The sequence below is a fragment of the Misgurnus anguillicaudatus genome, chromosome 19 (genome assembly GCF_027580225.2).
Source record: "Misgurnus anguillicaudatus chromosome 19, ASM2758022v2, whole genome shotgun sequence".
NCBI lineage: Eukaryota > Metazoa > Chordata > Actinopteri > Cypriniformes > Cobitidae > Misgurnus > Misgurnus anguillicaudatus.
This window is the reverse complement of record NC_073355.2, coordinates 14,570,380-14,596,986: the sequence shown is the minus strand read 5'-3', so window position 1 is coordinate 14,596,986 and position 26,607 is coordinate 14,570,380. Positions and strand designations below refer to the sequence as shown.

The 26,607-nt window shown below is 37.5% G+C and overlaps 3 protein-coding genes across 6 annotated transcripts in view; 1 reads left to right on the top strand and 2 right to left on the bottom strand.

The window, feature by feature from the left end:
• Positions 1–2,578, top strand: part of rhbdf1a (rhomboid 5 homolog 1a (Drosophila)) — a 55,260-nt gene extending 52,682 nt beyond the window's left edge. For all 3 annotated transcript variants that reach the window (XM_073856998.1, XM_073856997.1, XM_073857000.1), the window contains 2 exons: positions 1,139–1,292; positions 1,518–2,578. In XM_073856998.1, the coding sequence (XP_073713099.1) occupies positions 1,139–1,292; positions 1,518–1,937 (574 nt within the window). In that variant the 3' untranslated portion in view covers positions 1,938–2,578. The remainder of the gene's footprint in view (positions 1–1,138; positions 1,293–1,517) is intronic.
• Positions 2,579–2,713: 135 nt separating this feature from the next.
• On the bottom strand, positions 2,714–7,300 carry aanat2 (arylalkylamine N-acetyltransferase 2). Its single transcript, XM_055188888.2, has 3 exons — positions 6,865–7,300; positions 5,722–5,876; positions 2,714–4,044 (listed from the first exon to the last, which is right to left on the bottom strand). Exons 1-3 carry the CDS (start codon positions 7,031–7,033, stop codon positions 3,739–3,741), a joined length of 630 nt encoding a protein of 209 aa, XP_055044863.1. The 5' UTR covers positions 7,034–7,300; the 3' UTR covers positions 2,714–3,738.
• Positions 7,301–12,110: 4,810 nt separating this feature from the next.
• On the bottom strand, positions 12,111–26,451 carry mgrn1b (mahogunin, ring finger 1b). Of its 2 annotated transcripts, XM_055188793.2 has the most exons (17): positions 25,837–26,450; positions 25,142–25,260; positions 24,919–25,007; positions 24,603–24,749; positions 20,171–20,288; positions 19,610–19,676; positions 19,395–19,438; positions 19,234–19,281; positions 19,066–19,134; positions 17,227–17,386; positions 17,040–17,149; positions 16,747–16,961; positions 16,427–16,538; positions 16,310–16,355; positions 16,040–16,138; positions 15,745–15,788; positions 12,111–13,538 (listed from the first exon to the last, which is right to left on the bottom strand). In XM_055188793.2, the coding sequence occupies exons 1-16, from the start codon at positions 25,922–25,924 to the stop codon at positions 15,748–15,750; spliced, it is 1,572 nt and encodes a 523-aa protein (XP_055044768.2). In that variant the 5' UTR covers positions 25,925–26,450; the 3' UTR covers positions 12,111–13,538; positions 15,745–15,747. The 2 variants fall into 2 exon arrangements, with proteins under 2 accessions (XP_055044768.2, XP_055044759.2); XM_055188784.2 differs by lacking the exon at positions 15,745–15,788 and having other exon boundaries at positions 25,837–26,451.
• Between the last annotated feature and the right edge of the window lie 156 nt (positions 26,452–26,607).

The following is a 26,607-nucleotide window of genomic DNA, read 5'->3' as shown; positions in this document are numbered from 1 at the left end:
CCAAAATACTCCCAATACAATAGGACCAACCCTTTTCGACCATGCGCTCGGCGCGCAAACCATTTTTTCCGTCGTTAAATTAGCAAAAGTGGATTCGGACACGCCCATTTACACGTTGCGCTGTGCGCTTTAGACAATGCACTTAGATCGTTAAAATAGGGCCCGGTGTGTTTTTCCGCGGCAACACTCAATTCGCGCGAAGTAGACGTGCGAATGAGGCGGAATCGCGTCTATCATGCCGCGCTAGACGCCTCATTCGCGCAGCGAGACCTCCTGACGCGTGTCAACGCACCTTCACAATGACTTAATATTGAAATCGCTCGTGCCTGACGCCTCTACCGCGGATTTATGGGACTTCCTTTGATAAAGCAACCTTATAGAGTGCCGCAGGGATGACGTATTTTTGTGGATTATTGCAAAAATAAGTGTTTAACAAAAGGTTTATGTCACTTACACATTTTATCCAAGAAGATCATCTTCAGAGATAAACACAGCTTTTATTAATTTTAATGACTATATTTGTTTTTTTACTTCTAGTAAATGCAAACCTCAAAAATCATAAAGTTGTGTTCATCTGTGAAGATGATCTTGTTGGACAAAACGTGCAATCCAAAAGTCTATGGGAAAAATGAATGAATGGCTTCTTTGCGAGAGTAGTACCAGTGTCCTGCTAACTTTTGGTTTAGCCTACAAAAATACGTCATCCCTGTGCCACTCTATTAAGCATTGTTTTTTTATACACAGCAAGACACTGGGCTACCTTGTTACAATCTATAGTCTTTGGTTTTGCTTTATTATTTAAAACTCTAGCTGTGGTTGCCGATTCAAGCTTGTTAATGTTTTGTGGTCTTTTAGCCGCTGTGTTAACCACAAATGTCTTCAAGAATAATATTTGTGGAGATTCCTAATGTAATATATATTTTGGTCATGTCATGAGGTAATTATAATCATTACATAGATGGTGGTTTGGTTGGACAGTTTAAAATCTGTGGCAGGATGAAATTATATCTTTGAGGGTTTGCTGTAACCATGTCAGAAAGTTGTGGTGTGTGGAATAAAAAATATGCATTTGGATCACAAAAGATGCCATAGCAGCTTATAAATACCATGTCTCTTTCCCCATCTGTTTTATAAACAGGATTCTGCATTGCCTGGTGTCAGTATGTTTTCAGATGACCATTCTTCGAGACCTAGAGAAGTTGGCTGGGTGGCTTCGAATATCCATCATCTACATTCTGAGTGGCATCACAGGAAACCTGGCCAGTGCCATCTTTCTTCCTTACAGAGCCGAGGTGCTTAACCTTTGGACATTGTTCTTCATTTTAAATGAATTTTGCTATTTTTTGCAACCATTTTAACTAAATTTGGGCCAAAGTTAGTTCGTAGTTATAACTTATGTTTCCCGTTAATTATTTAAAAAATGTTAAACTCGCATATCAAATTATTGATCAGGTCTTCGTTGCAAATTCATACCCCAACCCTCATTGTGTTTTCTCTCTCTTTTTCTCTGTGTTAAGGTGGGTCCAGCTGGATCTCAGTTTGGCATCCTAGCGTGTCTGTTCGTGGAGTTGATTCAGAGCTGGCAGATCCTGGCTCAGCCCTGGCGAGCCTTCACTAAGCTACTGTGTGTGGTGCTCTTTCTGTTCGCCTTTGGCCTGCTGCCCTGGATCGATAATTTCGCCCACATCTGCGGATTTGTCTCGGGCTTTTTCCTCTCGTTCGCCTTCCTGCCCTACATCAGCTTCGGCCGCATGGACATGTACCGCAAGCGCTGTCAGATCATCATGTTCCTGGTGGTGTTTGTGGGCCTGTTCGCCGGACTCGTAGTGCTCTTCTACGTGTACCCCATCAAGTGCGAGTGGTGCGAGCTGCTCACCTGCATTCCTTTCACCGACAAGTTCTGCGAAAAGTACGACCTCAACGCGCACCTCCATTGAGAGAGATGCACGGAGGAGGGGCGGAGCTTCAGGGACTGATAGATTTGGTTATAGCGTCTGCCAATCCCCTGCAGTTCGTCTCTTCCGAACGAAGCCGTTTCTGTGAACTTGGACAGTTTTCTTTTTTACTCAGTGCAAGTCGGGATGCCCTTTTGACCATTATTTTGAGAATGAAGAATGCTTTTTAATGCACCCCAAAGTTTTATGTAGTCGGTGTTGAAAAGGGGTGTCTGATGATAATCGTACAAAAGCAGGGTCACACTCGCCCCTCAAAAAAAAAACGTTCTTCACACTACAGTCTCATAAGACGGTGTCAAATATAAGCACTGGTACACCAAATAGAGAACATATGATCTGCAATTTGATTATTGTTGATACTTTATATGTTTTAGCATGTCAGGGGTAGGTGTGTCGTTGTTTAGTCGACCTCAGAATCCAGGGACGTAAAACCCGTACCTTCGGTGCCTTGATAAATGTACCTACTACTGCCATATTTTCGTTACATGTTGAGCACTCAAATGATATTCTTTTATTTGTGTGTTACTTCAAATGGAGTAATGGATGTTTATGTACGGGTAGTGTTTTAGCTACCCAATTTACTCACTTGTTACAAAATACAGCCAAAAACAACCTGCACCCTGGATGTTTGTGTTTTTTTTCTTTTCCAACACTCCTTTCTGATCTAAACCATAAAAACATCATAGAAGTATTTGTACAAATGATGATTTATGAAGAGAGGTCTTCTCACTACTAAATACATAATAAAAGACTCTAGCTTTGTAATCATATTTTTATTAATTAAATATACACAATTATATGACATACCACAAAGAAAGTCTATGGATATTCTACTTGAACTTTACATGAAACAATTTATGCTGTGTATACATAGTTTGCATTCCAAAACACACTGTCACATATGCAGTAATGTATTATGAATATATAACATTAAATATTTCACTGTCCACTGATTTTACTCACTAAGGGTTTATTAAGTAAAAAAATAAAATTGTTTGTTGATATATCCATTTCGTTTTTTACATTACAATTTCTAAAGAAAGATACAAATTGCTTTAAATAAAGTGCCGCATGGATGACGTGTTTTTGTAGGCTAACCCGGAAGGTTTCAATGAACTTCAGTCATTTTCCCCATAGACGTTTGTATTAAAGCAAAAAAATAAGCTCTGTGTTTAACAAAAGTTTATGACACTTAAACGTTTTTCCTAATAGCTTAATCATTACACACGAATCCAAATGTGATTAATTTTGAAGTATATATGCTTACCAGAAATATAAAAAGCCGATTTTTGACTTCAAAAATCATAAACATTGCGTTCATCGGTGAAAACGAACTTGTTGGACAGAACGTGTAAGTGTCATAAGCCTTTGTTGAACACAGATCTTATTATTATTATTATTATTTTTTAGATAATCTTAAAGTCTGTGGCTTTGAATGTGAGAGAACCAGCGTCCCGCTAACTTGCGGGTTAGCCTACAAAAATACGTCATCCCTGCGTCACTCATAGTACAGTAGTAGAACTTTTATTTTGTAAACATTGAGCAAAAGCTTTTTAATAACTATAATAGTTATTTTATTTTATTTTACTTCAATAAAGTAAATCACACAAACAGATATGTGTACAAACAGTATTCTCCAGACAATAACGTTACGTTTGTGTAGCCAGAAAATGCCGCAATCCTTTAAAATGTGCATAGGTAGGTAAGTGTTCTTTGCTCGTAAACCTCCAAGCCCGTGACTGCTGAGAGCATAGTGTCCTTTTTCAAATTTTGGCTATAGAAACTAACACCCGCTGTTTCGTCGTGCGTATGCTTGGCCTCCAAGTTGATGCTCCATCTCTGTAAATGTTAAAGCCCCTACAGTGATGGCAGAACGACCCTTCTCCTTAAAGCCCGCTTTCCTGTAGAAAGGCACCAGGAACTCTTCGCAGACCAGCAGGGCCCTGCGCAGACCCGGGAGACAGCGCAGGTACTGCAGATATCTCCAAAGCAAGATGGAGCCCTTGCCCTGCTGCCGACAGTGGCGGTGCACAGACAGAACATGGATGTGTATCGTTGGACTATTAGGGACGTGTTTAGTCAAAGCCTCCTAGAAAAGATCAAGTCAAAAGAAAGTTTGAGTCTTTAAAGGATCACTGAACTGCAAGATGTTACAGCAGTATACACTCTTAGAAATAAAAGTACAAAAACTGTCACTGGGGCGGTACCCTTTCGAAAAGTACACATTTGTACCTAAAGACTGCATATTATTACCTGAAAGGTACCTAATGTATAGATATCTGTACCTAAATGGTACATATTAGGATCTGAAGGGTACTGTCCCAGTGACAGTTTTTGTATGAGGTTTTATTTAGGATGTCTAAATATTGTGATGATTGTAGGTATTTATTTCCTATACAGTGAGGAAAATAAGTATTTGAACATCCTGCTATTTTACAAGTTCTCCCACTTTGGCCCACTCCTCCACACAGATCTTCTCTAGATCAGCCTGTCGCTGAGAAACACAGAGTTTGAGCTCCCTCCAAAGATTCTCTATTGGGTTTAGGTCTGGACACTGGCTAGGTCACGCCAGAACCTTGATATGCTTCTTACAGAGCCACTCCTTGGTTATCCATGCTGTGTGCTTCGGGTCATTGTCATGTTGGAAGACCCAGCCTCGACCCATCTTCAATGCTCGAACTGAGGGAAGGAGGTTGTTCCCCAAAATCTCGCAATACATGGCCCCGATCATCCTCTCCTTAATACAGTGCAGCCGCCCTGTCCCATGTGCAGAAAAACACCCCCAAAGCATGATGCTACCACTCTCATGCTTCACAGTAGGGATGGTGTTCTTGGGATGGTACTCATCATTCTTCTTCCTCCAAATACGTTTAGTGGAATTATGACCAAAAAGTTCTATTTTGGTCTTATCTGACCACATGACTTTCTCCCATGACTCCTCTGGATCATCCAAATGGTCATTGGCAAACTTCAGACGGGCCTGGATATGTGCTGGTTTAAGCAGGGGAACCTTCCGTGCCATGCTTGATTTAAAACCATGATGTCTTATTGTATTACCAGCAGTAACCTTGGAAACGGTGGTCCTAGCTCTTTTCAGGTCATTGACCAGCTCCTCCCATGTAGTTCTGGGCTGATTTCTCACTTTTCTTAGGATCATTGAGACCCCACAAAGTGAGATCTTGCATGGAGCCCCAGTCCGAGGGAGATTGACAGTCATGTTTAGCTTCTTCCATTTTCTAATGATTGCTCCAAGAGTGGACCTTTTTTCACCAAGCTGCTTGGCAATTTCCCCGTAACCCTTTCCAGCCTTGTGGAGGTGTACAATTTTGTGTCTTTGGACAGCTCTTTGGTCTTGGCCATGTTAGTAGTTGAATTCTTACTGATTTTATGGGGTGGACAGGTGTCTTTATGCAGCTTATGACCTCAAACAGGTGCATCCAATTTAGGATAATAAATGGACTGGAGGTGGATGTTTTAAAGGCAGACTAACAGGTCTTTGAGGGTCAGAATTGTAGCTGATAGACAGGTGTTCAAATACTTATGTATCATACAAATAAATAGTTAAAAAAATATATATATTGTGATTTCTGGATTTTTGTTTTTTAGATTATGTCTCTCACAGTGGACATGCACCTACAATGACAATTTCAGACCCCTCCATGATTTCCAAGTGAGAGAACTTGCAAAATAGCAGGGTGTTCAAATACTTATTTTCTTCACTGTAAGTATCACTGATGTATGTTGATATATATTAAACATTTCTCACTTGTTCTAATTTCTCTTTATCCCAGCCTGATCCGATGATGAAAGCCATCAACTGACCCTCTTCAAACCATCCCATCGAGAGCTCAGGACACTGGCTCAGGAAACTAAGCACCTCATCGAGGGTGAGTGGACATTCTCCCGAAACAGAGATGAAAGCTAGACAGGAAGAGAGATGGAAATAGAGCATGAGTCATATCAGCACAAACAAGATTATCAGCTGATCAGGAAAGGGTTTAACTGTTTTACAACAATCAGCCTCTTGACTCATCTGGTTCTCTATATATAAAACTTAGGAAGTGCTTATAGAGTTTATGAAGCATTTTGTTGTTTTTACCAACTATTATATAAACAAAATAACGTAATAAACTACACTGCTCCTGTAGCTTGATATTATTACATCGTCTGAATTTTTTTTAAATGGTCCCCAACTGCCACAAAAGTACACAAGTGTTCATATTATTACCTCAAAGGTACATATTAGTAATTCAGAGGTACATGTTGGCACCAAATGTATACAAATTTGTATCTAAATAGTACGTTAGACACTTTATAAATTGTACTGCCCCAGTGAAAGAGTGCAAAGTATTTTATTCTCAGATGTGTTGGCATGCATAAAATAAATGTAACATAAATGCCCAAATTAAACAGATTTAGCAGATTTACACATTATTAAATGTAAATAAAATATATATGTTAAATAATTATTATATTTAACAATTATTTAAGTATTAAATAAAGCCTCTGGATAGCATCAATACAAAGTTCACAAAGTGGAACCCTCAGATTTCCTACTATCTTAAAAATTGGTTTCTAAAAAGTTGTTTGTTTGGCTGTATGTTTTCCTAAATGATTTTTAACATCCACACAAGGTTTGCTGTACTAAAGATGTGAAAGAAAACCTTTAGCTCAAAAGGGTAATTGAAGAACCAAAAAGCAGTGCCATGATGGCTCAAGTTCAGCAGTTAAGCGCTGCTTAACCTAAATTTAGCACTTAGTTTCTAATACAAAAGTTTCCTAAACTTCATACTCTATCAAACAAATCAGAAGAGACATGAATATTACAAAACATGTTTATCTAAAAGCATTTCATTTCCATAAACTCACTCTTGCACTTATAAACCTTGATGTCTGAGAAATAACTTACCTTCTCTCTCTATTTCAAACACACTGATGGCATCCTGCGGGGTGAGATTACGAAATTCACTGGCAGGTAATGTGTGTCGCCTCTGACGCCGATGGCTGTCGACGTTCAGTGGGGTCTTCAGAAAGAAAGGCTTCAGGAACGGTGAACTGGCAACCTGCGGTGGCATCATCTGGCACACACACAAGCTCCTTCGAACTTCTGCTCTGGATAACAAAATACTTTATGGTTCTTATTGAATATAACAAAGCCTCTCTATCTCTTCACTGCTGTGTGTCCCTTCTGACTGAAAAAATTTGTCACTTTAAACTTTATCTTCCCATTAACAGATGTGTCTACCTGCTGTCTCCAAGCTGTCTGATCTGTTTAAATCCAATCTTTACAGCCAAGTAACCTCACCTCCTATTGAACCCCCCCCCCTCAGCCCTTTACTGGCCCTCCCCTAATCTCTCAGAGCATCTTATATTTAGAGGGATTGAGCTGTACGCACGTGCCAGGTGAAGCTGACTCAATTCCCAGAAACTCACTACTCACACTGCAACTATACAACCTGTTCAAAACCCTCAGTGTTTGTCAGCTTAATCGAGTTGCTCCATTACGTACGTTTTCACATTAAGTAAACCATGAACATGGCAATAAGGACATTGAGAACTAGAGATAATAATTGACAAAATTAGCTGATTCGGAGATTATTGACATGACTATCTCAACATCAACAATGATATATCACACACATAACAGCCACGAAAATCTTTAGACTATTGCTATCTTGGGAAATTAATAATGCATTTATATGTCCTGCTTTAGATGAGTTTTTTTACTTTAGAGATTTAATAAAGGTCTGCGTAACCATTTGGTAGAGCTAGTTTTAAGCAAGCAGATTTATGGTGAAAACCTTTTGGGCCATCTGTATGACTAATAAGATGTCTATCATCTTTGTGCCCCACAATAGAAAATTTAAAGGGGACATTTCACAAAACTTTTTTAAGATGTCAAATAAATCTTTGGTATCCCCAGAGTACATATTTTTAAGTTTTAGCTCAAAATACCATATAGATAATTTATTATAACATGTTAAAATTGACACTTTGTAGGTGTGAGCAAAAATGTGCCGTTTTGGGTGTGTCCTTTAAAATGGATAGTGCAGATTAAGGAGCGGTACACTGAAAAAAATTATTCATTGAATTTAATAAAATTTTTTATGGTAAGTGGTTGCAATCAATTTAATTATGCTACATTTAAACAAAATTTTTATATTTTATTTTACTTTACTAATATTTTTTCTTTAAATGTATCTTAAATAAATTGATTGCAACCACTTACCTTAAAAAATTGATTAAATTCAATGAATCATTTTTTTCAGAGTATTATCTCCTTCTGACATCACAAGGGGAGTCAAATTTCAATTACCTATTTGTTCACATACTTGCAGAGTAAACTAAGTTACTGGGTTCACTGAAAAAAAGTATTCATTGAATTTAATAAAAAATTTTAAGGTAAGTGGTTGCAATCAATTTATTTAAGCTACATTTAAACAAAAAAGATTAGTAACCTAAAATAAAATATAAAACTTTTGTTTAAATGTAGCTTAAAGAAATTGATTGCAACCACTTACCTTAAAAAAATTGATTAAATTCAATGAATCATTTTTTTCAGTGTTGATCTTTTTCACATTTTCTAGGTTGATAGCACTGGGGACCCAATTATAGCACTTAAACATGGAAAAGTCTGATTTTCATATGTCCCCTTTAAAAGGTAAAACAATCAAAACAAACATAGAATTTGTTTTTATAAAAAAATGTAATAATCTATTTTTTCTTAAGTTTGATTACAAAAAAATTATGATTAATTCAAATATTTTATAAAATGTAATGGGGCCCCTGTAACACCTTGGAGGCCACCTATAAGAGGGCCAAGGCAAAAATGATTTTTAAATACAATTTTCTTTGTGTGACCTACAAAGGGTTAACAGACATTTTTCAGACTCAGACTTCTCCATGCAGGATCTTAGCTTTTTATCAAGTATTAAAATGAATTAACTTTTATAAATGTCATCAATATGAATTATTGTGTAAGGATTTTGGTTTTTCAAGTTTTGTACTATGGTGTAATGATACTCATTTTGCCATAGTGTTTAGTGCTGATTTGACATTAAAAATAAAATCAATATTCAAATCTTGGTGTAATAATTGGTATTGAAATTTTTGTATATTCATCTAATCTATTTTTTAAAATAGATATATTAATATATATATATTTTAAAAAAAGCAACCAGATTATGGTTAATCCAGCAACAAACTTCATGTTTAATTAAACTATTTTTCTTTTCTTGTTCTTTTTAAATTACTCTTAATTGTTGTATCATCATTATTATTAATATAGTTAAAAAGCCCTTCTAGGGACAAGTGTTGCAAATTAGCTTAAGCTACAAGCACTATGATGCACGCATTGGATGACTGTCTCTTCGGTTTGTCTATGTTTATTGTATCTGTCCCTATACAAATAAACTTAAATAAATACATTTTGTGTTAATCTACTTGCTATGATAAAAAGTTTTATTGTTCTTTGTATCAACATTAGCCCTCATGGTATCAGATTTTATAGTATTAAACACTATCTAACTATTTCTTGTGTAATTATGCAATGCTAAGTTCAGAAATTAGATAAAAAATTATGACATTTTTTGACATTTTGAGTGTTTTTGTTGTTAAATGGATGTTAAAATGTGAAATGGAGAAGTAGGTTGGCAAAGATTTGTGTGTGTGCAGCTCTAAAGTAGATTTTCACACCAAAAAGAGAGTTAACCAGACATTTAATTAAATGAGAAATGCTTTGGGACTTGACTTTTGTCCTTAACAAACCTCTTAACATTTACCATAGAAAGTGTGGATTTGTGTTTTTTACAATATCAAGTGCTTATTTTGGAAACAAATTGATCATTATTGTGATTTAGTCTTTATCTCTTTGTATTATTGTGCATCTTTGGTTACCAGTAAGCACATAACTCTATGCAAAACGAAACGCAAAGATGTGACACAATGTGTGTTGTCCACCAATCACTGAAGTTGTCAGGTGGATTTTTGAGAACCACCCAGCAGGAATGAATCATTACCACATGACACATTATCCAGAAGTGTTCAAGAGCTCTTTATCTTACTGTACGAAAAATAATTACAGGTGGAAGGTGGTGGAGATTAAATAGGTTAAATGGTTTTTCAGATGTCGTAGTGTCAGGCATTAAGGTTTTAAAATTGACGTCAGACAACCTTAATATATCTAGCCTAGTGGCTTTTTGTTCTGTCATTATCCTGTTGAGTCTAGCTCTTGAAGCTCTATGAGGAAAAGCTCTGTGTTGATGGACCTCCATAATGTGTCTTTTGATGAAGATGACTTCAGCTTTAACAGCATCTCAATGTCCTGAGTTAAGTTACTTGGCAGTGCATCTTAACTACTTAAGAGTCCATTTATACAGGACTGTTGATTCTGATTGGTTGACAAACATTGTAAGGGTGTGCATTATTTTTCACACTTGCACACTTATGAAGTCGCTTAAGGTCTGTTGACTGCATTACAGTTTCATATCAATATGCCAAATTTAACTAAAATAAGGGATTTATTTTAATCATAACAGATTTATAACAGAAAAAATATTTTTTTTTAGAAATAACTTTTTTTATTTCAGAGTGTTTTTCACTTCGCTTCACGGCCGCATTAGCAACTTGATTGTGAATTTTATTTTGGACAATTCAACAGCCCATCATCTTTTTTTACTTATACTTACACTGTAAAAAAAATCCGTAGATATTACAATGTTATTGCAGCTGGGTTGCCGGTAATTTACCGTAGATTTAAATTTATGTTATTTACTGGCAAGAGTTTGTTCAAAGTTAAATAAATTTTAAATATTAACAAGTCTTTATCTTTACAGAATAAAACTATACAATAACAGCCTCATGCAAAGCATTCTTCATCATCAACCTTTTTCTGTTTTTTGCTTTAGATTTTGTTTCCCAGAATGTTTTGTGTGATGCTGTTTTACTCTGTAAAGACAAAGACTTGTAAATGTTTAATGTTCATTTAACTTTGAACAAAATGTGGCCAGTAAATAACATAAATTTTAATCTACGGTAAGATACCAGCAACCCAGCTGCAATAACACTGTAATTTCTACAGATTTTTTTTTACAGTGTAGCCTATATGTGACCCAGGACCACAAAACCAGTCTTAAAATAGCACGGGTATATTTGTAGCAATAGCCAACAATACATTGTATGGGTCAAAATTAACGATTTTTCTTTCGTGCCAAAAATCATTTGAATATTAAGTAAAGTTCTATGAAGATATTTTGTAAATTTTCTACCGTAAATATATCAAAACTTTATTCTTGTAAGGACTTAATTTGGAGAAATTTAAAGGCGATTTTGCTCAATATTTCGTTTTTTGCACCCTCAGATTCCAGCTTTTGAAATAGTTTTATCTCGGCCAAATAATCCCCTATCCTGCAGACATCAATGGAAAGCGTATTATTCAGCTTTTAGATAATGTATAGATCTCACTTCAAAAAATGTACCCTTATGACTGGTTTTGATATAGCCTATAGCAGTGGTTCCCAAACTTTTTCACTTCAAGGCCCCCTAGGCCCCCCCCCCCCACTCACTCAATTTTTTCCACATAAATTTAAAATGAACTTGGAATGACTAGATAGATGTATAGTTGCCCTAAAAAATGTCAAAAAAAAGAAACATTTAGATTTTTGCTTGTTTTGTCAAATTTTTTTATAATTTTAAGTCATCTTGAGGCCCCCCGTGGGCCCCGACCCCCTGGTTGGGAAACACTGGCTTATAGCACACAATGTACATCAACCAGACATAATTAATAATTTTTAACATTAAGAAAAAAATAAGATACATTTTCTGTTTTTACAAACTGGGTCACAAATGTCATTTTTGTGTGATTCACTTTTTATAAGTTCTTCCTACAAAGAACATTCTGTGAAAATATAACCTTGGTTATCCTTATATTGACTGATAAAGGTCATGTGCAAGATTGAAATCAATTTGAATTCAGCCTGGATTTCACAAACAGGGTCACCTATATGAAATAATATGCACATTGTAAGTATTACATTTGATCATGCAAGCTTTTACCAAACTATGAACAAACCACCAGTAATACCGGTACATATTTTTACTACACATTTAGAAAGCAGCATAAGTATAAACAGAGATAAATTATTGGAAAAAAAGAGAAAAATTCAATGTTTTACTTAAATCATGTGAAATAGCATTACAAAGTTTATTTATATTAACGTTCAATAGAAGCAGCAGAATTGTGAGCTACTTGGTGTTACATTAAAATGATTTACACTCAAAATGGGCATTACAATTAAGAAACATTAATCTCACACCCGATGCCTATGTGTGGTCAAGGCCAAAGGTTACAGGTTTAAGGATAAACAGCCAATGAACAGCACAGCTATAAGCGAAAGCTGTAGCATCACTTGCTTTGTTCTTTAAAGGCACATAAACCTCTATGCATAATGCTACAATACACTGCATGTTTAAAGACAACTTTCATGCATATTGTGACTTGGTAAGCTGATCTTTGCTTTCTCGTATCCAGAGTCCTGCTGCAAAGCAACACTCAACCTCTGTCAAGTGTTCACAAAGTCTTACTTACACTGAAGTTATTAAATAATACCTGAACTGACGCATAAATGCCTTCACTCGTAGTTATTACAATATACATATATACGCAATAAAGAGGTAAAAAGAATCCACCATGGCTTTTCAGGACTTTGAGGACTAAAGAGCATAAATAGCTGGACAGGCGGGCACGTTTAAAGCACTGTTAGACCGACCACACGATATTTGGTCATAAAACTGACAAGAAGTCAACCAACAGTATTTGAGAACTATTAATACATTTCAAATAATTAATATATACTGACTGTTTATCTGAAAGCATCACTTATTACAAACATTTGCAGTTTACTTATTAAATAAATTATCATTTCACTTTTTTGAATGTGCTTTGTCTATTAACCTCAGCTGGTTGTATATTGCTGCACGATCAAAGCTTTATATTACAGCTTAGCCTCATAATACATTTAAAAATGAACCTGCTTTCAAACACAACAATCACACAAACCACTTCTCGCTTCAATAGTTCACCCAAAAATGAAAATCGTCACTGTGCTGTTCCAAACTCTTAAACAGCGTTATAGCCACAAATAGTGAAGTTTAATGGTACTTTTACTTGCCAGTTAGTGTAACATCAACAATACAGGTTTTGAATGATATGAGGGTGAACAAAAGGTTCGCTTTTGGGTGAACGGTCCCTTTAACTGGGCAACCTGATGAAACAAATCACTAAAATCATGTATAAACAAGTCTAATAAATATGATAGATCATCAGAAAAAAAGTCATACAAGAACAAAAGCCCAAGCCACACGTTAGGTTAAGTGAAATGATTGGGATTAGAATAGGTTATGTCCAACGTCTGATACAGAGGAGGGGAGGTTGATGTTGAGCGGTTTACAGATGCTTCAAAGAAGCAGTTGGTTAAAGATCCAGTTCTTCGTCCTCAATGTGCAAATGGCTTGAAGCACCCAGAAGCGGTTGACTGGAGCAGCAGGTGCTCTGAGTGTTCAGGCTTTCTCTCGAGCCAGACAATCCTGAGGACGTGACACATACTCCAGTTAAAAACAAGCCGCATATCATTCAATCAATTGCTGAAAAAGTGAATGCTGGTTCTGACAGAAAGGTCTAGTGCCTCTACGGGTCAGGGCCTTTTTGGTGGCAAAAGTGGGAACTACACAATATTAGGCAGGTGGTCATAATGTTATGGCTGATTGGTGTATGTAATCAAATTCAGTAGTTCCTTAAATTTTTTATGGGTCATTCTCACAAAACCACTGAAACATACTGGGAGTAAAGGGGTTCCACTTTATATTAAGTGTGTCTTACATAGTACCTAGATATGTATATGGTGATGTAATACAGCGGGGAAAATACGTCTTCGTCACATCAGCATTTCTATCAGCAAGGGGATTTTCCAAGTGGGCCACTGACACAAAACTTCCACCAGATGCAGCCATCAAGGCAAACACCGAATTCATAAAAAGAAATCAGAACACTCAAGTATACAAGTTGAGTCACAATAAATAAAGTGAAATGACACAGGAAATAAGTATTGAACACATGTCATATGAAATCTGTCAGTATTGAGAGAGCATGTTGATGCTCAGTTAAAGTTTGCGCGAGCATTTGGAGAAGCCTGTGGATTATTGGGAGACTATTAGTATGGTCAAATGAAAGCAAAATTGAACTTTTTGGCAGTCATTTTACACAGCATGTTTGGAGAAGAAATGGCACTGCCCACCACCCCACCAAGAACACCATACCAACAGTTAAGTTTGGGGGTGGAAGAATTATTGTTTGGGGCTGCTTTTCAGCAAGGCAGACTTCATATTATTAAAGGCAGGATGAATGGAGAAATGTACATTCTGGATAAAAATCTGCTGCCATCTACCAGAAAGCTGAAAGCAGGGTTTCCACACCTTAGTTAACTTGAAATTCAAGGACTTTCCAGGTCCAATACCCTCAAATTCAACGACTAAGTGGGGGGACACATTTTAAGTGAGAGCAAGATTACATCGTGTTACCTTTCAAGATACATTGTTACAGTTCCCTTTCGAGGGAACTCGCGCTGCCTCACTGCAGTGACACTTTGTGGACCCTCTAGGGGTAAGTGCTTCTGAATGTGTATATCAAATTCAACCAATGATGAGGCTTAACAACAAGGACAGGGTGACGCGGGAGCCAGGAAGTATATTGCTATCTGAAATATTGCCAAAGATGGCATTACAGGGAAGCAGGAAGTATGGTAAGGTAGACGCAGCATCTCATTCCTTTCTCAGGGAACAACAGTTACATACGTAACCTGAGACGTTTTCAAGTGTCAAACACAACTATGCAAAAAAGCATTTTGGTATGAATCAACATTCGCATACAGAAGATTAAGCATGTAAAGCGAACAGTTAAGAACGTGTGCTTAAAAAGTCTAGAATTTTTATGATATTATCCTACAGTACACAGGGAATAATATGGAATTTTTTTCCAAAAAACTTCTTGCATAAAATAGATTCAATGACCTGTATCTAAGTATGTATATTTTCAAAACTTCCCAGGGCCTGGAATTTACCCCAGATTCAAACATTTTCAAGGACCCGTGAGAACCCTGTGAAAATGAAAACACAAGGCCAAGGAAACAATGAAGTGGTTTCAAAGATAGAAAATAAGTTGCTTGAATGGCCCAGTCAATCACCTGACCTAAATACCATAGAAAATCTATGGAGAACTGAAGATCAAAGTTCATAAAAGAGGCCCAAGGAACCTTCAAGATTTAAAGACCATTTGTGTGGAAGAACGGGCCAGAATCGCTCATGAGCAATGCAGACGACTGGTCTCTCCATACAAGAGGCGTCTAGAAGTTGTAATCACCAACAAAGGCTTTTTTACAAAATATTAAATTAAGTGTGTTCATACCATGTCATTTCACTTAATCCATTATGACTCAACTTGTATACCCAAACTCTCCGATTTCTCTGTATGAATTCAACACTTGGATTGATGGCTACATCTGGTGGAAATCCCGTGTCAACAGCCCACCCAGAAATCCCCTCACCGACAAAAATGCTAACGTGTCAAACACTTATCTTCCACGCTGTATAAACTATCAACTACATAGTTATATATATATATCAGATCTGATCTGTCTGACCTTGAATTTGGCAAACACACCTGTCGCACACGTCTGCATGGCACTGAGAACAAAAACAGACGAGAAAAGCAGAGAGGGGGACACAGATGCCTACGTACCAGTTACTCTTCCAAACCAATAGAGCAGGAATCAGGACCTAGAGCTGCCCAGAGCAAGACCATGAGAGAAGACAGGAAGCCAGGAGAAGGAAGTTGAAGAATAAAATGGCACACAGGTTAGAGAAGCTCAATTACCAGGAGCCAGAAACAGAGCGTTTGTTAGAAACACACGCGTTAAACTGCACCAGTGTAGAAACTGGTGAAGGAGAAAGACGCAAGCACGATCAAGACAATAGCACCTTTGTAAACAACAATGAAACCATGCACAGAGGGCTCTTGTGTGTAACATGCTCACCCGGGAGGGACAGATCACCAGGAAGTTCACTTTCAGTTTTGGTAAAGCTGCTGTGCTCGCTGCTGCAGTCGTTCATGGCTTCTTCATCCAGTGGATCTTCTGCAAATGACAACGACAACAGCTGAAGGTTTTAATAACTCAAAAAATGTGTTCCCACCTTGTTGAATAACCAGTAGTTTTTGTCCCTTTATAATGTAATGAATAATTCATAATAGGCCTCCAATAAGACACATGGGAACACACAGTGATGATTGTGGAGGTTGTACTCACCATCTTCAGGAGAAAGTGAGTAAGGGCCATAATCCCCTGCAGTGCCCTAAACAGAGAAATGTCAGAAAGATGCAGTCAAACAGGTAGACACTGTTACATGATGTGAAAGATGTTGACCTCGGTGGGGGCGGGACTGCTAGACAACAGCATGTGAGCCTGTGCGTCAGACATCTCGGACAGTTTTTCTTCATCTTCTTCCTGAATGGGAGACGATGGAGAGCGCAGTGTGCTGCAATCAGAAGAGAGACTGTCAAAACAGGAAACTGAAGTATGACTCAATGCAAGCCCACATCCTGAGATACGAGTCTGACAGGCTGCAGGAGTCGACAAGATGGATTTTAGTAGACATGAGTTATTTAAATGAAAAGTTTCATTTTTTGCAGAGCTTCTGCAGTACACCACTAGGGGTGCTGTTAAATAGACTGATTGGTATTTACCTGTCTGGTGATTTGCTGACTTTACTCTTCTGTCCAGCGCTGTCTCCAGAGTGCTCGGGTGAACTGAGCTGTCTGCTCTCTCCACTTAGACTCCCAGAGAAGTTGATCTCATCGTACAGGGGGGCGGACGGGATGCCAGGGGACACTGCGCCGAGCCCGTTCAGAGCCTCCAGAAGGGAGATTGGCTCATAGCCGGGGGGAACGGAGTCTGTACTCTAAAAAAAATAAGAAGATAGTGAATCAGTGTAGAGCAGGAAAATGTCTCGTGTGAAAAGCAGACAGATGTGACGTACTGAATGCTCATCGTGGTCCATGCTCTGAGCCAAAACTGGGCTGAAGGAAACAGGGGTAAGTGCTCCGGGTTTCTTCCTTACAGCTCGGATCTGAAGAAGGGCCCGAAACGCTGGAGACAAAGAAAAGTCATTTTTACATTTGTTTTTTAATTCCAAGTCTCATTGAAATTATCAGACCGTAACGTACGTAGTCGGCAAATCGGGCAGTTGTTAGCCTGGTAGCGTAAGGTGTCAGCACAGGAGTTACACAGACACAAGTGCCTACAGGGCAAAATCAGGGTGTCTCGTAGATCTGACAGACACACTACACACTCATTGCTGTTGTCGCTGTTTTCATCATCGGCTGGCTGTGGAGAAAATAACTATTAGATACTTTTATTGTAACTACAGTATAGACAGCTGCATTGTTTATTTTAAGAACGATCAGGTTATGTCTAATATTAAAAGCGTAAAAGCTGTAAACATGTTTACGACTGCCAAGCATTGTCACAAGTAACTTCCAATAGTCAAATATTTAAGCCGCATTATCAAATTTAAGCCTTACTACATTATTACTTAAAAATGCAGTGTGTAAATTTTAGCGGCATCTAGTGGTGAGGTTGTGAATTGCAACCAACGGCTCAATCCACTGCTCACCCCTCGCTTTTGACACATAGAGAAGCTACTGTAGCCGCACCAGACAAACATGTCATCGCCAGAGACAACTTAGTAAAAAAGTTTGTCCGTTAAGGCCTTCTGTAGAAACATGGCGCCACAAAATGGCGGCTTCCATGTAAGGGGACCCTCTGTGTATGTAGATAAAAACATCTCATTCTAAGGTAATAAACACATTTATACACCCCTGATAATATAGTTTTGTATATTATTTTGCATTTCTGTCAAGAAATCATTCTAAAAATTACACACTGCACCTTTAAAGTGCACCCATGTAATATATGGCGAAGGAGTGCAGAATGTGTCTGTGAAGTTTCAGCTCAAAATACCCCACAGATCATTTATTATAGCATGCCCCAAATGCCCCTATTTTTTAGCAAAAAAGACAATGAGTGCTTTAAGTTAAAATAGATCTGTTTCTTGTGAATACAGTCTAGGACAATAGTGTCTCACTATTTAGATATGGTAGAAAGTGTACAATTTGCTGATGGTGGAAACAATGGTAATGCAGGACTGTCAGTCAGTGGCCATGGCATGGGCAGGGCTTTGTTTGTGTGAAATCACATTAACAAGAGAATCAAAACTGCATGTCTAATGAGACTACTTTTGATTCAATGGGGATTATAAAAGGAGTGGGTGGTGAGTTGTTGTGTTCATACAATGCCAACACACATTTATGTCCAAACAACTTGTAAAAGATTTTGCATAAGTGCCCTTTAATATATATAAAACAGTTTGGTGTTAAATTTAAAAAAAAAAAAAAAAATTCTTGGACTTAAATGAAAGGAAAACACCACCGTTTTTCAATATTTTACTATGTTCTTACCTCAACTTAGACAAATTAATACATACATTTTAATGTGTGCACTTTATCTTTGCACAGTGCGGCGTGAATGTGTTAGCATTTAGCCTAGCTCCATTCATTCCTTAGGATCAAAACAGGGATGAATTTAGAAGCCACCAAACACTTCCACTGCTAACTAAGTGCACTTCCACCATACAATATAGTTCTCATTTTTTATCCATATAAAAAATCGCCACGTTTTATTTTGTGCCACCATGCTTACTCGTGTAACTACTCATGTAACAGTCTTTAAATAGTGAAAACATGGAAGTGTTTGGTTGCTTCTTAATTCATCCCTGTTTGGATCCTAAGGAATGAATGGGGCTAGGCTAAATGCTACCACATTCACGACGCACTGTACAAAGATTAAGTGCACGCATTGAAAAAAGATAGATATGTATTCATTTAGCTACTACGTAAGAACATAGTAAAATATTGAAAAACGGTGGTGTTTTCCTTTAAGCTTTTGGTTTTTATCTCCCACCCCTAAGCTGAAGTATCTGATAAAACCAAAAATCATCTCTTCACCTTTGTTTCCTGATTGTTCTTGTTCTCAATTCCATAAATCTCCTGTAACAAGTAGCTAACACGATCCACCTGTAATATAAATGCAAATGTTTAAAAAAATATATGTATAATATTGAAATTCATTTGGAATGCTAAAAATGAAACAAGACAGCACGTAAATCCTCTTACTATTTGTTTCTGTTTCAAAGGTTTCACAGAAAAACTGCCATCAACATGCTGTAAAAGAAAACATCAAATTAAATTTACAAAGCATCCAAACGATTTCTACACATTAACACATCTGAATATATAATAATCGCTTTCTATATATTTTAGCAAATTAAACTTACTCTTTCAAACGCTGCCAACAGCACGTGTGCATGACCCAAACAATCTGAAAAACCAATAACAATTATAAATGTGGTGCTTCTCATTTGGGATACTGGGGTCATAACATTCACTCACAGAATGCATTTATATTTAATATGGGCAGCAAAATAAATCTTGTCTTACATGCTGTGTAAATGTGTGACTTTCTTTTAATGAATGTATTACACATACATACCATCTCCTTCATCAACTACAGCCTGAATCACCATAGGAAAAACACCTCTGTCCAAATCAAAGTTAAGCTAACAAAAAAAAAAAAACATGCCACATGAATCATTTACATACACCAAAGCCAGACTGTATTTATTTTTTATATTTTGCATGAAGTCACCTTCATGATTCTAGTGCTGCCTCACGATTAGTCGTAACTAAACATTTGCAGAATAAAAGTTTTTGTTTACACATATACATAAATACACAAATGTATATAATTTAAAACATATGCATGTGTATATACATGTTTATAGTTATATATAAATTATATTATATGTAAATATAAATATTTATTATATAAATATATTTTTTCTTAAAATTATACATGTATGTGTGTGTATTTATATATACATAATTATTATACACAGTACACACATATATTATGTAAAGAAAAACTTTTATTCTGCAAACGATTAGTCACGACTAATCGTGAGGCAGCACTACATCAATCAATACAATAATTCATTAGAAGCCTGCAGGGAGAGGAAGAGTGATGGCAGTAAACTAGATTGATGATACTCACGTCTTCTTCCTTCCATTCAGAGAAATCAATCTTGAAGGATGGGAGGGTAAACTGCTGGCTAACTCCTCTCTTGTAATATACAGTCTCAGAGACCAATGCAGAGCTTTTAGGGCTGTATCTTAAGATGAAATATCAACTGTTAGTCTACATAAAAACTTGCTTATCTGGTTTAAGTCTCAAATGTTTTCACAAATAAGATATAAAATAACACAACTACTTGATAGTGGTCGACAGATATTGTTTTTTTAATAGCCTATCCACACTATTCCTACGCCCCATGACGCTTTGCGCGAATTATGGGTGCGACTTCTGGCGCGTACTGTCACTGAACCAGAGCCGGCGATTTCCATGATGATTACGGTCATAATTTCATGTATGAACCAGTGTAAGGATGAAATTAAAAAGTGTCCTGATACATCAAGATATATTCAATCGTTTCATGTTGTTCCTCGGGGATGACGAGTCTTCAATGTGCAAATATAAAAGCACAGAGACATGCCGTATCTCTACAATGGGAGAGTCAGTCGAGTGTTTAATACATGGAATATACAGAGACTTCTTGTTTTTAACCTTTTCAGGTGATGGTTTAAAATGTCACAACTGTCCCTGGTGTGAGTTTTTTTAAACGACAATTTTTAATCGACTTAGGCTATCGAGTTTTTATGGCTGCACATCAAGCTTCATGCGATCCGACAGCAGCAGTAACTTATGCTTCTCATTCAACACAATGTAAGTTATTTAAACAAACCATAATAAACATATTAAACTCCTATTACATGTTTTCAGTATTGTTTCCGTTTTATGAAAATATTATACAGTAGCCTAAATAAGACATGAGCTTATGAAATTATTTGCTTAAAATCATTTAAAACATAACAAAAGTAACTGTATGCGTAAACACTTCACGAACTATTATAAACATTAATTAATAAGCAGTTTATGTCGTACGCTATATATTATGCACTGTAATCTCATTTTTGTAATAATATATAGTAGCAGAATAAATCAGCATATTTTTATCAGCATATGTTGTTTTGGAATAATTATTGTATTTATTGTTCACTGTCAGTTTGTATGAAAGGTTTTACTGGATGGATGTGTGGATACAGTTAATAGATGCACATGCGCCACATAAACATTCAGTTCTTGTGCGTGTATTATAGTTAAAACAACTGTTTTGTAGAGATTTACTGCGTTTGTATAATCTATTATGGCAACCCCTAACTGCACAAATTATGCCGGTCTTCCTGGATTTCATAATAAGCATTAAAATGCCAGTCAAAACGAGAGACTCGTATCCCTCGCAATAGGACTACTATTAGCTGTAGTAGCTCACCGGAACTTTTACCCATCTGAGCTCAAGATGGCGTCGCCCGCATTTGCGTCAGGAATAGTGTGGATACCAATATTGATATAACACAAATGTAATTAGAGTAAATAGGAAAAATATTGGTTTATTTGTTGTGCAGAATATTTATGAATATACTGTTTTAAGTACATATGTAATGCAGATCTGACACCACACAGTACTGCTTAAATAAAACATGAATCTAACAGCACTATGAATAATGATTGGTCATTTTACAGTCTGTCAGATGTCGGCATTACATCTGAGTGTCATTGTAATTAGCAAAAGCTAATTTTAGGAACAGAAAGCAATAATAAAAAACCGTCCTATACTGTATATCAGGTAGGGGTGGAACGGTACACAGAAGTCCCGGTTCGGTTCGTACCTCGGTTCAGGCGCCACGGTTCGATTCACTTTCGGTACAATGGAGGGAAAAGCAAAACAAAAATTAAGAAGGCATTTTTTTAGTACTTAAGATAATCTTAAAAACATAGGTGTCCTTATCAGTGTTATTTTGAGATGTCATGAATATGAACTGAAATGCATTTAACATACTATCTTGTATTTCAAAAATGTATACCACTTTAAGTAATCTTGTACTCATCTTTCATACAAATATGGGTTCAAATGTATTACAAGTGTTACCTAAATACATTTTAAAATTACATTTTGGCCTTATTTCATATCAATGTACTAAAGAACAAAAAAAAAATAGGCTTGTAGGATGAATTAATAGGTGTGTACGACTTCACAAGGCGCTGCAAGAAACGACAAGTGGATGACGTCAGAGTAACGCGAGAGCGATTTGAAATCAGCCTCTTCCGCAAGATTTCTTGCGGTACTCTGACGCTGATGGCGCTGCGTAAAGTTGAGCACAGCACACTTTAAAAAAGCAGCTGAACTCGACAGAACTGCGCCTCGTCCATTAATTGTATATTAGCAGGACAATTTATCTCCTACTTCTCAGTGTGAGAAATACAAAGTCGTGTGAACTGACTGAAATGCGTGTGTGTCAAGGTGAATGCGTGAGACTTGAGAGCCCTGATTAGATGTATTTTCACTCACATACCTAACAACTGCTGAACAACGCCGCGTCTTTTCCACCACTCTCTCGCCTGTACTATTGTAACTGACTGGAAAACTGAAGTTTTGCCAAACTTGCGATCTTAAAGAGGCTGGCGGAGTGTCTCATAGGTGTGATTGGCAAAGGACAAAAAAAGCAGGAAAATATACGGCACACATACCATGACGTGGCGACATACATATGCACACATGCACTCACGTGCCACCCTGACCATTATGTAGCCTTGCCACTGCATCAGACTGAACAAAATCATTTTGTGCATTTAAAAGTAAATACATCAATGTGGTGCATTTTGGGAGTAAAAATAAGTGACTAGATCTATGAGGATTTTTATGTTCTTCTAAGCAAATGTATGCCCTTTTAGTAAAATCTTTGGTTGCATATGGTAATAATAAGGCACAAAAGCCACATACACAATTTGATAAATGGGATTCGCTATTGGTCAAAACATGTTTAATGTTTATAGAATAATTAGTGGGGGCATTTAATACAGATTAATTATTGATTACAACATTTGTTACTTAATTCAAATGTTATGACTTTCTGGAAAGGCAGTCAAGTGCATTTGTCTTTTGCATAGTTCTTTTGGCACAGTCGAGCTACGCGTTTCACACACACACACACACACGCACGCACACACACACGCACGCACGCACACGCACACGCACACACACAGGCAAACCAGATCCATGAATGTGTGTGTTTGTCATTATATTATTCTGTAATCACAAGCATTACTGCCAGATTCACAAACCATTAAGAGGAGCAAACGTATGCGTGTGTTCATCAGGATGACGTTGGATCTGATTCGCGTAACTTATATGCGTTAACGTAAGTGATTACAAAATAATAATGCATGCAAGCAAACGTTTTGACACAAACGCAACTTTATATTGATATTGCGAGACAGCATTTCACCTCGACGAGAAATCTGATATTTACATTACTGGCATAGCCTGATTTGAAACGGACAGTTTTGTCAAAGCAGCAAACACCTGGCGGGTTCTCTTAATTTTCTTACTACTGAAATGCTGTTTGTCTCTGCCTATTCCTTCTATCCATGCCCAGCGCCACTGATTTAGGTCCTTTATCGATTAGGTTGTCTTACCTAGGCTTCATAAACTTACTCTTCATCCTGCTGACAACGTTAACTTGTTACGACTTCACCCCGGCCGCGCGGCATCTGTAGCTGGACCTCAGCCGCACCTCAAAGACCCCTCCTTATTCTACTTCTGATTGGCTAGTTTGTTAGTTTGGTTGAGAGTGAAAGATGTGTTTCTCTCATACTATTTGTTGGCAAACGCATGTTTTTTTTTTAATTCGCAGCCAACAACACATGCCGGAGATCTGACTGCAAGCTCTTTGGTGAGTTCTGCTTTGAATGAAGTTCCATCGTGACAAATAAATAGACTAATGCGAAGTGATATGCGGTTATTTATAACGGTGCCTTGCAACCCCCCACCCACACACACACACACAAAAAATTGGATTTGCATGATTCACGAAAGCCTCATTTTCAGGTCGGAAAAGCCGGAGTTCCGGATTTATCCGGAAGAATCACACCCCTGGTGTCTAACTCTTGTGGAACACCACTTGCCATCCTCGCTATCGCTGCTCACTAACTGACTGGACCGGCGGACCCTACAAAAAACTGCAGAGTGCCAGAATGTAGACGGGCTCTGATAGAGCACATACATAGGCGGAGCTCGGCTGCATCGGCGCCAATCAGAGCTTCATAGCTAAAGCGGGGCAACAGATTAGCTGTCCATAAAGAATCCGCGGATCTAACAGTAGTTCCGCATTACATTAATTATTTTGCACGCAAGTTTTTTTTATTTTCATACCGTGTATTCTACGTTTAAATTCACGCACTGAACCGTGACCCCCGTACCGATTCGGTTCGAAACGAATACATGTACCGTTCCACCCCTAATATCAGGCTATCACTACTAATTGATTTCTATTTTACAGAACTACAGAATATTGTTACACATCCTTACATTGCCATCCCATTAGAGAACTCCTCAAAAGCCTGACAGTAGATGGTTATGGCCACTCGAGCATCTGAATCGAATGTGAACTCTACTCCATACATGGCCCTCGGTTTTGCTCCTTCATCAGTGGGACTATCAGCGTCATCTTTGTATCTACATATCACACAATTAAAAAAAACAGAAAATCACACGATATTCAAATGAATAAGAATTAATGAATCATGTAAAACAAGTGACTGAATGTAGCAACAACCAAACTAAAGTTATCGAGTGCTACGTGATTTGGTTTAATGCTGCATTTTGATAGGTGTGCATTCGGTACCTGACCAGTCGTAATGAGTCTTTTCTGATGTTGACAAGACTTCTCAATGTCTTGACTGGCTCATGGGGTGCTGGAGTAACATATGGAAACTACAGCAGGTACAAAATAAACAGACACATGTATCATAAGGTAACATTAACATTAAAAGAGCTGCAATACAGCAGTCCAAAGCTGACAATAGAATAAAATACAGATAGAGATATATTGGTGTACTTGTAAATACCTGCACTGGACGGTTGCCAAGGAAGTTGAGATCCATGTTCTCCCCAAAGAGATATCCCTCTGGATGAGGGGTGTCAAACTTCTCTCCCCCCATGAAAAAGTGGCTGGCGAAATAGTTTCCTTTGGAAAAGAAAATATCTAATTTAAACAAATGCATTGCATTGATTAATGACTCTTATATCAAACCTTATATTCATTATAATTTGATAGTAAACCGATCATCTCAGAGACTGATCATCTTTCATTTAGAAACTACATCTGTCATAAAATAGACAGTTGCATGTTGCCTACATATTTCCTGTAATAGACTGACTGTAAGGCATTAGTTTACCTTATAAGATGGGTACTTTAGTAGTATACTTTAATATTTACTACACTCTGCTGTACATTATAGTAACTACTACACTGTTGATGTATACATCATTAGCCCATTAAGTGAATGAGCACACTATAGTGTAGTAACTTATAATTTACAAACAATACAGTATTAAAGAGTTTCACAATTTACTACAGCAAATAATACTAAAGCCTACTACAGTATTTTTTCATGTGGGCTGTCTGGTGTCATTTACCAGGACGTACGTTTAAGCCTATGAAATTAATTAACTTGAAATATGATTGATGTACATTGTAACCAAACGTCAAAGTAACATAAACCACCATACAGGAAGATAATTAACCACACTTGTATCATACCTGATTTCGGAGGATATCTATAAGCAGAATTGGCCTGGATGTCGATGTCCTCAACACCTGCGATCCTTCGACTAAGTATTGAACCCATTTTCTCAAAATCAGATCGATCACAACAAACTAATTGTTAGAAAATGACACCTGACAACACGGCCAGCTGCGGCGGCGGCTGTCCCAAGTCAGCTAACTCGCGCCGCTTCACAACAGCAACGATCCCGATCCGATAGATTATTCAATTTAACATGACATGCGTTTACTTTTACCGACTTTCCTTCGGAGTCAGTTCAGATGAGATTTTTACAGTCCACCCGTCTTGTTTGACGTTTAGCTCGATCGCTGCCTAACTGGCTAGCTAGCTAGCTAGCAGCAAATTGCTAGATGGTTATGTCGTCCAGTAAATAACACAAAATGTGAACGGTTACATCAACACATAATCTAAATTCTGATGGGCAGAACATGTATTCGGCGTCACGTGATCAATGGTATCGTTCCGCGTCAACAAAACGACAATAATAACAACAGTCCCTTTATGAATATGAAAACAAAACACACAAGTAAATTATTGTTACGAGGCGACCCCTAATGGTTGCAAAATATTGCGACGCGATTGGCTAAGCTCGCCGTGCTCTCATCCAATCAGGTGAACGCAAGCTTTTTGCCATTGGCTAAGTCGGCCGTGACAGGTCCAGTCAAACACGCTTTGCTGCGCCGCAAGAATTGACAGCCGCATGACGTCGAAGTACCGCGAGAGCTAGAAGAAATTAGACATCTTAT

Bases quoted from the DNA above. Each gene is read 5' to 3' on its own strand.
- aanat2 (XM_055188888.2), bottom strand. From the start codon at position 7,033: ATGATGCCACCGCAGGTTGCCAGTTCACCGTTCCTGAAGCCTTTCTTT. The intron at 5,877-6,864 runs GTAAGTTATTTC...CTTCCTGTCTAG, and splicing joins GTTTGAAATAGAGAGAGAAG to CTTTCATCTCTGTTTCGGGA. The intron at 4,045-5,721 runs GTGAGAAATGTT...GATCTTTTCTAG, and splicing joins ATAAAGAGAAATTAGAACAA to GAGGCTTTGACTAAACACGT.
- mgrn1b (XM_055188784.2), bottom strand. From the start codon at position 25,924: ATGGGTTCAATACTTAGTCGAAGGATCGCAGGTGTTGAGGACATCGAC. The intron at 20,289-24,602 runs GTAAGGATGTGT...TTTCATCTTAAG, and splicing joins TTCTCTAATGGGATGGCAAT to ATACAGCCCTAAAAGCTCTG. The intron at 19,439-19,609 runs GTATGTATGTGT...TTGGTTTTTCAG, and splicing joins TGTAGTTGATGAAGGAGATG to ATTGTTTGGGTCATGCACAC.